Source organism: Urocampus carinirostris, chromosome 8, assembly GCF_059441175.1.
Source record: "Urocampus carinirostris isolate Australia breed hairy pipefish chromosome 8, RoL_Ucar_1.0, whole genome shotgun sequence".
NCBI classification, from domain to species: domain Eukaryota; kingdom Metazoa; phylum Chordata; class Actinopteri; order Syngnathiformes; family Syngnathidae; genus Urocampus; species Urocampus carinirostris.
The window spans coordinates 15676634-15691385 of NC_142356.1; the positions used below are offsets into that span (position 1 = coordinate 15676634).

A 14752-nucleotide genomic window follows, 5' to 3' on the forward strand; every position below is an offset into this window, starting at 1 on the left:
AAGCAGGCAATAATCCGATTGGAAACGCAGTATTGGTTATGTGGAGGAATCTCAATGAATTGTTTATGTGCCAAGAGACAAACAGATAACCCCTTACATTGTTAGCAGCAAGTAGTCCGATAATAGATTTTGTTCCTGCGTTTGACTTTTGACCAGTGTTGGGCACGTTACTTTAAAATAGTATGAATAAGTGAATATAAACTTTATTCGAACATTAAAATAAAAACAGAACAAACACAATAACTCAACAACAAAATAATGTTACATATCGGTAATATGTTCGAAAAGGGGTAGTAAGAAGCAAATGCTTGTAAGAAGCAGATTCTTATTATTAGTAATTAGTTATGATTACTCACTACACTTCTTCCAAAAAGTAACTGAGTTAGTAACTGAAATAGTCTATAGTAAAAGTAACTAGTTACCAGGGAAAGTAACTATTTCCGTTACTTTGACAAAAGTTGTTGGATGTCAAAATATTTGACATACATAAATATATAATATATATCTAATTATATAATATATATTTAATTATATATTATATGTATATGTGTATATATATATATAAATATATTATATGTATATGTATATATATATATATATATATATATATATATATATATACATAAAATTATATACAACAGTGGCATCTTAGCAATGGGGGCAGAAATTAAAATGTTAATGTACAAAAGTATTCAGCCAATATATCAGAGGCTTTTAAGCAAGTAAACTGGAGATTGTCTATGTACTACAAGTATAAAATGATCCCGATGGGAGAAACTGCAACGGCAGCGCATTGGTTAGCGCATGCGCGGCACAGTTCTGAGGTCATGAGATCGAATATCCTGTGTGGAGTTTGCATGTTCTCCCCGTGCTTGTGTGGGTTTCCTCCCACTTTCCAATAACATGCATGTCAAGTGAATTGGCCGGTCCAACTTGTCCCTAGGTGTGAATGAGCAAGTGAGTTGTCTGTCCCTGTGTGCCCTGCGACCTGCTGGCAACCAGTTCAGGGTCTCCCCTGCCCATTGTCCAAAGATAGCTGGGATGGGCTCCAGTATCACTGCGACCCTACTGTGGATAAGCAGTGCAGATAATCGATGCATGGGGAGAAACTGCAATCCAAAATGAACTAACTTCTGCATTCGGAAAATTCGCAGTCCGACTAAGAACTTCATCGTTTAGGAGGCTTTTGTTGTTTGGATCCATTAACCACTAGGGTGATAGGGGCATCATTTCCAGTTATGTGTCTTGGGAAAGTACAGCTTGGTGACACCCATCCCTCCCCGGGTGAACAAAGGTTTCCACCCGGTCTCGAACCAGAGACCTTTTGCGTGATAGGCAAACGTGCTTAACACTTCATATTATTTCAAATCGGATTATTGCCTGTACGCAAACATACCCAATGTTGTTAGAGTACTTTTGGGAACTAATTTTACACCATTTTGGACGAACTTTTCGGGGAGAAAATCCATGTATATTTGTACTATAGCTCTAAAACGGACCGGACCAGATTTCGCCCACAATCTGATGTCCCAAACGTGTGTTCACGTGTACAGAAAACCACTAAATATTGAGTTTGGCATTTAAACCAGACAGTGAGCAACTCTCCCAAATAGAACTTTAAACCGTCTTATTTTAGACCCGTGTTCTTTAGCTTCACACTGAACATAATACAACAACAAATAACGCTGTGCTGAAAATAATACAGGAGACATTACCACTAGCTTGATGCTAGCGAACAGATCATCGTGGTAATTTAACCATTTAAGAAACGAAAACAAAGTTCAGCAAAATTTTGATGGAGTACATGAAATAACTTACATTTGAATGTTTTTCTAAATCTTTGGCGACAGGACTCCAACTGAGGCAGAATAATTAGGAGCTGCTTTTGTTGTTGTGGAATGGCTCAAATGTAAAGTATCACATTACCCAGTTCAAAAGGTTTTATTTCCTGTGGTGAATAATTTGGAGAACTACTTGTGCTTTATAATATGTTTGTGTGGAGTTCGTTTATCTCCAGGGTCTTTTGTTCTTGCTTTCCTCTTTTGTACTCCCAAAAACGTGTTTATATCTCTACATGTCGCCATCGTAAAAAAATCAGGATATGTACTTTGAAACAGTCTTTCTTGGTAAAACACGGCAGTGGAAAAATGAGACACTGCAGCACATTCCGCATATTAATTTCACTTTTAACACTATATCCTGTACTACATTGATAACCGTTTTGCACTGATATAACATTTAAAATCACATCAACATGACCGCATGATTAGTGTCGCTTGGTGTGTTTGTAATAAAGGTTTTCAAGTCTGATTTGTCTTTAATCCTGACGGAGTCTTACATCTGAATAAACTGATATTTAGCATTATACTGTATTTTACATCTTTAAATGGATGACATAGACCTATGGGATCAGAATCAAAGTGATATAACACCGCCCCCTGTTGGACGAAATGAATTAACACAGGGAAGGCCATCTAAAACTCATGACAGCCTCCTCCCAACTGTCATTATTTAAGGAGGTAAACAATAAACATTAACAGGTAAATTATAGGTTATCAAAAAAGGTCTTAAATATTTGCCATACAAAACTTTCAGACTCCTTTAGTTTTTTTATTGTACAAACAGCAACATGTAATGCAAACATAAATCATTGAAACAAAATAAGGTATAAAAAGTTTATTTCCTCATCCAAGCATCAGAGCTTAAAAAGAAAACACTAAAACAACAACATGATAAAATTAAAAAAAAAAATAAACTTGCCAACATGTATGGCAGTGAGACAACGCTTCTTGTTTTCAATGACAAAAAAGGGGTCACGCATCACTGGAAACTTCGGATTCATCTGGACTGCTCAACTGCAAAAAAAGGGGGAAACCAAGTGTTTACCAACATGGCAATCTTTATTTTGCCAACGAAAAATGACACTTTAAACATTGAGCAGTTGGCCCGTTCGATTTCATGTCCCACAATGGGTAAAAATGAGGCATTCACTTGTACAATGAGATTCAACCCTATGGTCACTAAAATAGATGATGCATTCAAGCAAAATAACTTACTGTAAGTGGAGATATCAATCTCCTCTGGCAACTCAGCCACGTTGACCTCAAAGCGGTCCTGCACCTCGTTCAGGGTCTTGGCGTCAGTCTCGTCAGACACAAAACTGATGGCCAGTCCTTTAGTGCCAAACCGGCCGGCACGAGCAACCTAAAAAAAAAAAATCAAATGAACAATGTCAACAGAAACGTGAGCAGGATTTATGTCGGAGAGCCAATCCTTTGCGGGAAAACTACAACAAAACTGACCCTATGCAGATATGAGTCGGAATCCTCGGGCATATCGTAGTTGAAGACAATGTTGACCCGCTCGATATCCATGCCTCGGCCAAATAGGTTGGTGGCTACCAGGATCCTCCGCTGGAAATCTTTAAACTGCTGGTACCGAGATAGCCTGAAACAGAAGAAGAAAGTGCTTTAGTATTCTGTTTAAGGAAAGCTTGGTTGAGAAACATATCCCTAAAAACAAGTATTTCCCATCATTTGTTATCAAGTAAAAGTAGAGGGATTGGAATTAAAAGGACAGGTTCCCACCTCTGCTCTTGCCCCATGCCGCCGTGGATGGCAATGGCCGGGAAGTTTTGCTCCACCAGAAGCTGGGACAGCGCCACACAGCGATGCACCGACTTCACAAATATCACCACCTGATGGAAACCAGAGCATATCAATGTATCAAGAAACATTATAAAAGTCTATAGCTACCCCATTACATTATATTTTAAAATCTACATACCTGGTTGAACTCCAGCACGTCGAGCAGGTCAAACAGCTTTCGGTTCTTTTCGCTGTCTTTCAACTTGCAGTAGTACTGCTGCAGGCCGTGAAGGGTCAGCTTGGTCTCGTCATCCACAAACACCTCCATGGGCTGCACCGTAAAATAACGTTAGTCTCGCTTACCATACAGATGTTTCGTATGATCTTGACATGTTTGTTGTCTTGTGTGGCTTAAAAGCTATGGAACTACAATCACCAAAGCCTTGCCACTCAAGCACATTGCTTTAGCCCTCTTATATTGTCACATATGGCACTGAAAGCCACATGTGGGCAAAGCTAGAGGGACATCACAGAAGAGCGGACAATACGACTCTTGTGTGAGGTCTGATGTATTCTTATGAAGATAGCACAGGGGGGGATATCTACTGGCCTAGATGGTTGCATTGATGCAAACTGTTGGGATTTATAAGGGTGAAATAAACAACCATGGCAGTTTAGAATGTTAAAAGTGTTACTCAAATATAATGAGTCATTCTTTAAATTCCGTTCTTTAATTGTCTCACACAACAACTTACATCTTGCATGAACTTGCGGCACACCGGGCGGATCTCCTTGCTTAGTGTGGCGCTAAACATCATGACTTGCTTCTCGTGGGGCGTCAGCCGGAAAATCTCTTGGATATCATGTCTCATGTCTGTCAACACACATATTTAATAGATTTGCAGCGTGGTTTGAAATATTTATACTATGAACGCTTCAGCCCTACTACTCACCCAGCTGTTCGAGCATCTTGTCGCACTCATCGAGCACAAAGTGCTTAATGTTTTTCACGCTGAGGTTCTTGTTTCGGATGAGGGCCAGGGTGCGCCCAGGTGTTCCCACCACGATGTGTGGGCAGCTCTGCCGCAAGACGTCTTCATCCTTCTTGATGGCCATGCCACCAAAGAATACTGAGACTTTGACGCTGGACATGTACTTGGAGAAACGCTCGTACTCTTTGCTGATCTGGAAGGCCAGCTCACGAGTGTGGCACATGACCAGGACAGACACCTAGAGTGCACATGGATACATTAGTGATAATATAAATGTCATTTCACTTCTTCAAGTGTTGCTTTATTTATTCCTACTCAACTGAAATAATGCTAAAAAAAATATATTCTGACACAAATTTGATATATGATCTAGCTTTAAATCTCTTTTCCAAATAAAAACGATAAATGTGTTGAACTCACTTGTCCATCCACAGGTTCAATCTGCTGCAAGGTGGCAAGAACAAAAACGGCCGTTTTTCCCATACCAGACTTGGCTTGACACAGAATGTCCATGCCAAGGATGGCTTGAGGAATACACTCGTGCTGGACTGCAAAGACAACCGAAGGTTATTGTGGTATATAGGTATCAGTTTTCCACACAATACGACAATCCGTGCAGAAATCAAAAAAGTATTGACAGTCTTATTTTCAAATACAACAGATAGTGCAGCACAACATGACTTGCTCACTTACTGCCACATATGTGTTTCCAATTTTATACAGATATATGAACATGGAACTTAATCACAATAACTTCTCTACCATTGGGAGAGAAATGGATGTTATGGAAGCCCAAACAGTAATGTTAAATTCAAATTCACAGGAAATGCAATTTTAACGGAATCCCATTTCAGTCGACAACAAAGCTTCCCTTGTGTGTATATGTACTGAAAGCCCTTACCTTCTGATGGATGCTCAAAACCACAGTCAATGATGGCACGGAGGAGCTCAGGCTTGAGAAGGAAATCACGGAACCCAGAACTGTGGATGGATACGTACGACCCTTTCACGGCCTTCTTGTTTGCCGGGGTCGAACTCTCCAAGGCTCCTTGGGGCTCCTCTTCTTCTTCGTAGTCCAAAAGTTCATTGTCAACATCAGTTTCGGCCATCTGTGAGATAATGTAAAATACTAGATGTGACGATTGTTTATGTTATAAGCTCTGCCCACTATACAAGGTCTGGTCAAGGTTTTTAAAAAAAGAAAACACGAGAAAAACAACCCTATTAAAATAGTTCCAAAATCCAAATCTGCTGGAGTGGACACTAATGGATACAATGGAATACCCCGCATACGAGGAAAAAAAACGTGTTCAGCAATAACAAATTGCAAATTTTTTGGAGAGTGTATTTTATGTAGCACTATTTAAATACTCTATACAACACCCTACAGTGGGTATTAGCACGTCACATTGGGTATTTGTATATTATATTCCTTTTGCTTTATTATTGTATTGTTCTCAGCGAAGGGATGCTGGGAATGTGACTTTCCCTGCAGGGATGAATAAAGTATCCATCTATCTATCAAATACAGATTGTGGTGGCGTCTGAAAATACAAAATGTACAGCTCTCTGCACATCTCTGGGGGACGCATTTTTCAAAAATGAATTTGCGTGTACAGTTAATCAATTCATATTTAAGTGTGCATAGACCCCTAGGGTTCCAATTGCGGTGAATAACATGAGCAAATGTTTAATATTTGAGTTAGGCCTTGCCGTTCCGGTACAGCGTGCTCAATGGAGCCGCTTTACCCTTTGACGCAGTACGTTAGCAAGCTAGGAGCTAAACGCGAATAACATTTTAGAATCCTCAACCATTATTTATGTAACAAATGAACGCTTGTATAACTTTGGTGTATTTTAAATAAGAGAAACCCTAACTATTCACTGCAACGTAGTACCGAAAGACCATGGAAAACAACCCAGCGTTTGCGCGGTTAGCTTAGCCTGCTAGCTCGCGTGTTACAGTCAACCGGGGCCTACTTTTGAATGACACGGTATTTGAATGAAAAAGAACGTCACAGAAACTAAATTCGGTGGGTTTTTATTTCCGCGTGATGACTAGTTTGTGTGGAGGTATTAACCGCCTGCTACCTACCTTTCAAAAGCTTTATTCTTTGTTTGTCTCACCGACGTCGATGAAATGACTCTGCACGCTAGCAAGTGTTCACTGCACAGTGAGCGGCACACATCCGCGGTGCGTTCAAGTACCGACCGGATATTGCAAACTGGCCTCAGCTCGCTTGTGTGGAAAAAAAGAGCCAAGGAAAAAATTTAATATCAAAGCACATTTTATTTGATATGTCAATTGTATAGTTGTCTTTTTAGATAAGCATTCTAATCACCATTAGTTCGTCGAATACTCAACCGCATAAATATTTGGGGTAAATATTGTAATGTCCAAAAATACCTGAAGTTATCATTCAGCTGTCGTTCGATTGGAGCAACTGCGCGTTGTTGCCACAAGATGGTGAAACAACACATAATATAGAAAATAAAAAGAATGAAAGTACATAATTATTTTTTAAATAGTTAGGCAAACCTTGGTTTCAACGCTCACAACAAAAAATAAACCACGAGTTAAGAGTTCTGGTTCAGCAGTGTTTTACACTATCTTAAATGTACCTGTTGAGAATAACTTTGATTTTGAATGTCGCACAGGATTTGTGGTTCTCATATCGTTAGAAAATGATATAAGGAAATTGTGAATATGTTTAATTGCTGTCAAAAGTGTCGATAAAAATTGTTCAAACCTCATCTTGTTAGAATATGATATAATGAAATTGTGAATGTGTTTAATTGCTGTTAAAAGCGTCGATAAAAATTGTTCAAACCCCTCTCGTGTGTATTGTACCAAACTTAAACAGTAATATTTCACTAATTCAATATTTTACCTTGCAGTGGAGCAGAGCCTACAATATTTTAATGCACTGTGTCACCACCAGGTCTTGCTTGCTTACACTAAAGTTAAACAGGGACTATTTATAACCTTGTTATTGCATACCTGGGGGCTCTGTAGCAGGTGCACTTTCACTATTCATGTTTGGATCTATCTGTAGACCCAAAAAGGCTGAATTCTAAACGATACAAATGCGCTGAAAATTCCAGAAATATCTCTTGATCTCCAAATGAAGTCATGTTATTAATGTATGGATTTAATGTCAAGTTTTCTCTCATCCGTCTGTCTGTCTATCCGTCTCTCAGTGCACACACGGGGTCAAATCAAAATATTTTTAAGAAATATGACTATTTGTGAGAATTCCATTTACACATTCACATGGAGTTACTTCTGCACAATTGACAATATCTCCGTATTGTTTGTTATTGCAACATCCGTTGCAGCCTGGTCATCCTGGAAGGGGGATTACCTCATGTTGTAGTCCCTTCTCAAGGTTTCTTCATTTTCCTCATGTTGAGGCTTTTTCCTTGCCCTCATGTACGTTTTAGATCAGGGGATGGTGTAATAATAGTCTGTGGTTTGCAATAATCTGTGGTATGTGCAGCCCTTTGAGACTCCTTGTGATTAAGGGCTATACAAATAAACATGACTTGACTTGACAGTTCTCCATCCATCCATTTTCTTCCGATGTCGGGTCGCAGGGAAGCCCAGACCTCCCTATCCACAGTGTAAGGGAAATTATGGTCTAAATGTGCCTTTTATACCATATTCTATCCAATATATACTTTCACGTTTATACTTCTATAGTGCTCAATAAGTGTGTGGTTTTACGATTCCGCAAATGCCTTCAGGGTCAGGAGAGTGGGTTTCCCAGGCCAAAGGACTTTTGTTCCTACAGTCTGGGCTCCCTATCTGTTATCAAACAGGTCCACGGAACTCCTTTTGGCAAAACCGTACAACCCAAGGACGGGAGCATAACTTGCCCAAAGCCGATTGAACTCTGTCTCCACAACTTTGAGGTCACTGGTAATTTTCCCAAGACTCCTATCTATGTACCGGTAAAAACAATAAACTGCTGTGATGTATCATTTGTTATGCTCTCACGCCATCTAGCGACCAACATTATACACTGAATTTGAATATGTGATTCCTGCCTGTACCAAGCAGAATGCGCTTATGTGCCCGTGTTTTGTTCTGTCCGCCAATAAGAAATCTAAGAAACAGTATAAGAGGGAGGCTCACGTTTCAGTCTGTGGGATTATATCATTGCAATCCAAGAATGCAATTTTGCCTTGTTTCAATGTGCTTGCTTTTCTTTAATAATCATGTTTAATTGTAACTGAAAAGTCTTTTTTATTTTATCTGGACATCGTTTTGAACCAGAAACCCAGCCACTTCATCCAGTTCATCCGACGGGTTCTCGAGGCGTTCCCAGGCCAGCCTAGAGATGGAGTCTCTCCAACGTGTCCTTGGTCGTCCCTGAGGCCTCCTGCCTTTGAGAGATGCCTGGAAAACCTCCCGAGGGAGGCTTCCAGGAGGCCACCTTAACAGGCTCCTCTCAATGCGGAGGAGCAGCGGTTCTAGTCAAGTAAAATCATGTTTATTCGTATAGCTCTTTATCACAAGGAGTCTCAAAGGACTGCACGGACCACAGATTCTCAATTTCTTTGAATTGAAACATTGTCTATGGGGCAAGCTTGACATGGAAGGTAGAGACTGTCCTTTTTACTTTTAATGTTTGGTAAAAAACAACAACAACAAAAATACACCTTAAAACTATATATCCAAATGGAAAAGATATGTGTGAGCTGAAAATTACAGAAATATACTGTAAACTCCAATTTAAGTCATGTATTTATGACTAAGTTATGTTTTTACTTGCGAGTTAGGTAGAGTGAGTGTATTTTAACAGTTGAGACAGACAGGCAGACAAATAGATATACAAATAGATAGATAGATATATAGATAGAGTAGGTGCTTATCTAATTATCTATCTCTCTATACATCTAGCTATCGGTTATATGTCGAAGTGTCTTTGGGCAAGACACTGAATCCCTAATGCCCCAATAAGCAGGTAGGCGCCTTGCATGGCTGACTCCCTATTGGTGTGTGAGTGTGTGTGAATGGGTAAGTGTGAAGCACATTGTAAAGCGCTTTGGGAGGTCTTAATTGAATTGAAAGGCGCTTTATAAATGCAGACCATTTCCCATTTACCATTTATCTATCTATCGAAATTCCCCTAGGTGCTTGCATGCAACCTCTGTCCAACACCTGCAAGCCCCGCCTTTCATCAGAATAAATATCGACGGTGGTTGGCTGTTGTCACCCTGCTTCCACGCAACAGCCCGTATCTTCACAAGGCAATTGGCTGACGAGTTGTCAATCATTTCCAGTCCCCTACGCCAATTGGCTCGCTTCCTCTTAGCGAAGGCTGCCGAAGGCCAGCCATCCCGAATGATTTCCTCGTCGTGATTAATGCCGTCGTTTGCCTCGGCGGCTTTGCCGTGTTGCTGCCATGCTTATTTCCACCGGTTCCGAACTAGAAACATTTTAGACTCCAAGCCGTTTATTGTTCCTTTAATTCAGCTTGGTCATTCGGCTGACGAGGTCCTGGAGCGTCGGAGGGGGGTGGCACTGCGTTGGACGCTACCCGAGAGTGTGTTGTCTTCGACGGTCTATTAAGATTTTAATTAGCCGATAACACGCCGATATTAAGACGCTCCAGTCGTGGGGGGGACACAGACATGCTCTTGCCTCAAAATGGAAAAACGCGCTTGGTAAGCAAATCTCTTTTGTATTTGTGTTCATTTTAGCTTAGTGAAAATGTCGCCAGACCGCCTTGGTGGTTCGTGTCAAAATTAACCACAACACAGGCCCAAAGAGAACAAATATCGACGGATGTCGATATGTATTAATATACAAACGCCCCTCTCTTCAGTTTTATCATGAGGAATGCTTCTTGTCCGTGCTACATTCCCTCGCATGTCCTATCCTACAAGACGCCGACATTAACGCCCATCACCATATCTAATGCTTGTACCATTATTGCCTTATTCGCCGGGAAATCCATCATGTCGCATGGCCGTTTTGATGTGTTGTGTCCTGCTCTCGTTTTACGCCGTTACACAATCACGTTGTTGTCGTGGGAAGCCGGGGGATGTAGGCACTCCCTCCCCGGAGGAGATGTTTCATTTAAGACCGCAGCTGTTAATTCCGATTCGGCCCTGGATTGCAAACAACGCGCTGGTCTGATCTTGTATTCTAGTTGCAAAGCAGGGCTGTTGATATTGAAGATGGGCTGTCATGTTGGTGACCAGAAGTATTACGGGAAGCGGAAGCATAAATATAGGTCATTTTTTATCAGTGTATGTTGAGTTACTGAAAAATACTTCTGAATTACAGTTCCTGGTATATTCATTTGAAAAGTAACTCAGTTACCTGTTAGAATACTGATACGAAAAAGTATCGCGTTACACCCAACGTAAACATCAAGTTCCAAATGACCGCATATTCTCATTTAGAATAAAAAAACCCTTAAACTGCTTGAAACCATCCATCCATTATCTGCACCACTTATCCTCAGTAGGGTCTCGGGTGCTTTAAACTATCCATCCATCCATCCATCCATTATCTGCACCACTTATCCTCAGTAGGGTCGCGGGGGTGCTGGAGCCCATCCCAGCTATCCTCAGGCAGTGGGCAGGGGACACCCTGAACTGGTTCCCAGCCAGTCACAGGGCACATAGAGACGGACAACTCACTCGCTCATTCACACCTAGGGGCAATTTGGACCGGCCAATTGACCTGACATGCATGTTTTTGGAATGTGGGAGGGAACCGGAGTGCCCGTAGGAAACTCACGCAAGCATGGGGAGAACATGCAAACTCCACACAGTAGGTTCGATTTTATGACCTCAGAACTGTGCCGCACATGTGCTAACCACTGCACCGCCGTGCTGCCCTTTGCTTTAAACTAGTCACATAATAAAATAGATAAAACATTGTTTACACCAACCTGTGGAAGTAGTGAACCCTTCATATTTCTTTCCTTGTGTTATCTTGAGAACTTGTAAACGAACACTTAACTTAGACACTCCATATCCATTTTGTCTCTGGGCTTCAAACCACTTGATTTTTGTCCAAGAGGTTTTCTTTTATTTCTCCAGGCATGGTGGTTTGCAAACAATCATTCACATTCATTCATTTTCTACACCGCTTATCCTCTGTAGGGTCGCGGGGGATTGCAAACATTATCTTACAAATTAAAAGAACAAAGTTCAGCACACTTTTAATGTAAATTCAGTGATCATACTTGCGTTTTCCCTGTATAAACCACACCCCTTCTGCCCCTAGCCTTCCCTACCGGTGACAAGTCAAGTCATGTTTATTTGTATAGCCCTTAATCACAAGGAGTCTCAAAGGGCTGCACAGACCACAGCTTATTGCAAACTACGGACTACTATTACACCATCCCCTGATCTAAACTTACATGAGGGCAAGGAAAAACTCAAAAAACAAATATGTGCATATAAGCAAACTCCCTGATTTGAGTATTTTATTTTATAGATACAAATTCAGCTTGGATGCGAGTATATACCATGAGGAGACTATCTCCGTGAAACAAAATTTAGCGTTCTTGTAGTCTGTGCTTGAGACTGTGTCAATTTCATTTTATATATAAATACTACACACCCACCTTTTCAAATTTGATTAGATTGAGGGTTCTAAATGACAATGTCAGAGATGCAGTAGTGTTGAGCAGTCAGAGGATTTGGCAGTACATGATCCAAATTTAATAAGCAGCGGAAAAATGCAATAACTCATCATCGAGTAATGACAAGAGCGTTAAATTTGATTTAAAAACGCGTTTCAGTATTCGTTACCGAGAAAAGTAAATGCGTTTCAACACTGTTTTCTATTGACTAGCTCTTAGGTGGCTTTTGAACATTATACTCTATGGAATAAGTTAATCATACATATTTCTTTTTTAATCAAATGTTTAGGACCTTATAAATTATGGTCACGGATAATAAGGGATGTTTTCTCAGCAGAATAGATTTATTTACAAACAAAAAGGGGAAAAACTATATTTTCATGTTTGGCATTGAATGTGTTAACAATTTGTTTATTCTAACAGTTTGGCCAATGCAGCTTTACATCTTAACCAACTCACCAAAAAACATCACAAACGTCAACAAACTCAAAGTGGAAGTTATGAATAAAAATATGCTCATCTCAACTATCGTACTGCTTTGAAATAAATAAAAAAAGAAATAAAAAACAAGAGTTTTATCGGTGGACAGGCAAAAACATCAGATCAATTTACTGTGCTGGGCAGACTTAATCTGAGAAATTACTGCACAATATTGTCTTTAACATAAAACCAGACTGGACGTCAGTTATTTCACATCTTTACTGCCCCTTAGCGACAAGAAGGAGCATTTGGTCTTTAATTATGAATAAAATCATACCTTTTGTTAGAAATGAGCTAGGGACTTCCTTTCTTTTTACATATTCAGAAATTTACAGCAGGCCGGATTATATCATCTATAAACCATGGTTGACATGCCTGGATTAAAAACAGGCTGGACAGCGTTCCCACAGGGAAGTAAAACTTTGGAAAATGTTCATCCATCACATGACTATTATAACCCAAAATCTCCGTTCCAAGCTTTTTGTGATTGTTTGCTTTTGGCTGTAATCTTAGTGGAACCACCCGACTGTTGATGAAATGAATACAATGTGATTATTTAAAGTCAAATTTATAGATGAAATCCTTGCAATGTGCATAAGGCATCACACAAATCAGTCCTGCAGGAAACAAGTTCCTGGGATCTTCAATTTTTTTTTATGTACGTTGTCTTTCTCAGCTGATCCCTTGGGCGCAGACCTAAAGACAATACCCCACTCGTGATTCACCCCATTCAGTATTTGCCTTTTATCTGACCTCATATTATTAGTTTGTGAGAGTTACGAATATATTGGGATAAGCCATAGAATTTTTTACGTTCATGTTAAAGAGACAATTAGTGTGTGTTAACCTCTTTAAAACCCATCTATTTATCCTTGATTTACAATTTGTGGGTGATTAACTTTGTTTCATTCCAACGTATTTCTAAGTACATGTTAGATTTTTCTGAATAGACTTATTTTAACATCTGAGCAAGAAAACACACGAATTAACGGTGGGCATAGCAAAGATGATCTCATCAAAAATTTTCATGTACAATTGTGATGTACGTCTTTCAGTCTGCCCCATTTTTCAAGGTTCCCGTGGATCCTTGTAAAGTCTTTAAAGGCATTCAATTTATTATTCAAAAAATAAAGCCTTAATTGGCATTAAAGTGTCTTAAATCCAATTTTCGAAAGTCTTAAAAATATAAACACCCATATTTATTAATATTAATCAATTGTCCTTATCAAGGAAGTAAAAAGTTTTTGTGTTTTTTTGATGCGACACTGAAAATTGGGCATGAATATAGCCGTGTTGTGTTTTTCAAAAACGGTTTAAGCTGGACCAAAAGGTCATTTTTCATGTATCATGATAAAAATGCTCCATGAATGTAGCAGAAGAGATTTTTGGAATTAGCAGTTATATGCCAGTTTTGATTGAGGATCCATGATCCAAGTACTGTAAACATCTATTTGAACTCTTGTTTTAGTTTTGTTTCACTTGTAGGGTTTTTTTTTGCCGACATGGTCTTAAATTTTATTTCAAAATGAATGTTTAAAATTTTTTTATAAAGTCTTGAATTTTACTTCTTTTAAGCTGTAGGAACACTGTATTTATATTTATCTTCCCAGGGCCTAGGCCAGGGGGGCACCAACGTTTTTAAGCGAGAGCTACTTTTTGGTCACTGATACTATAAAAGTGCTAAGACCTACCTGTTTGATATGTATTTCGAAAAAAAGCATGCTATTACTGTTATTTTTGCTATTACCAAGCTGCGATTATTAGAATTAGGGTTAAAATAGGCTCTGTCAACCACTAAAACCTCACCAGTTCGTCATCAAATTTCCTCGAAAATCACAATGACCCGATGACTGGTTTGCTCTTTTCAGAACCAGTCCGCGGGCTACTCCGTTCCTTTCCCGGGGCCATCACCCTAAACGAACGCACAAAACTGTGAAAACATTTTTTAGGAATAACTTTTAGTTTTTTTCTTTTGTTGTTGCTATTTGAAACTTTGAAAATACATACTACTGCACAAAACTGTGAAAATATATATACCTTGTGAATTATATTGTTTTTTTTTCATTGTTGGTGCTAAATATTA

At 39.5% G+C, this 14752-nt stretch overlaps 2 protein-coding genes across 5 annotated transcripts in view; one reads left to right on the forward strand and one right to left on the reverse strand.

Annotated features, from left to right (window-relative positions):
- Positions 1-2661: 2661 nt before the first annotated feature.
- LOC148360812 (ATP-dependent RNA helicase DDX39A) lies at positions 2662-6815 on the reverse strand. Its single transcript, XM_088341709.1, has 10 exons — positions 6675-6815; positions 5481-5688; positions 5000-5127; positions 4541-4817; positions 4343-4461; positions 3787-3918; positions 3588-3697; positions 3303-3447; positions 3057-3204; positions 2662-2855 (listed from the first exon to the last, which is right to left on the reverse strand). Exons 2-10 carry the CDS (start codon positions 5686-5688, stop codon positions 2839-2841), a joined length of 1284 nt encoding a protein of 427 aa, XP_088197835.1. The 5' UTR covers positions 6675-6815; the 3' UTR covers positions 2662-2838.
- Positions 6816-9942: 3127 nt separating this feature from the next.
- evi5l (ecotropic viral integration site 5 like) overlaps positions 9943-14752 on the forward strand; it is a 42398-nt gene continuing 37588 nt past the window's right edge. For all 4 annotated transcript variants that reach the window (XM_088341710.1, XM_088341712.1, XM_088341713.1 and 1 more), the window contains exon 1: positions 9943-10252. The gene's annotated coding sequence lies outside the window, so the exon portion shown is untranslated. The remainder of the gene's footprint in view (positions 10253-14752) is intronic.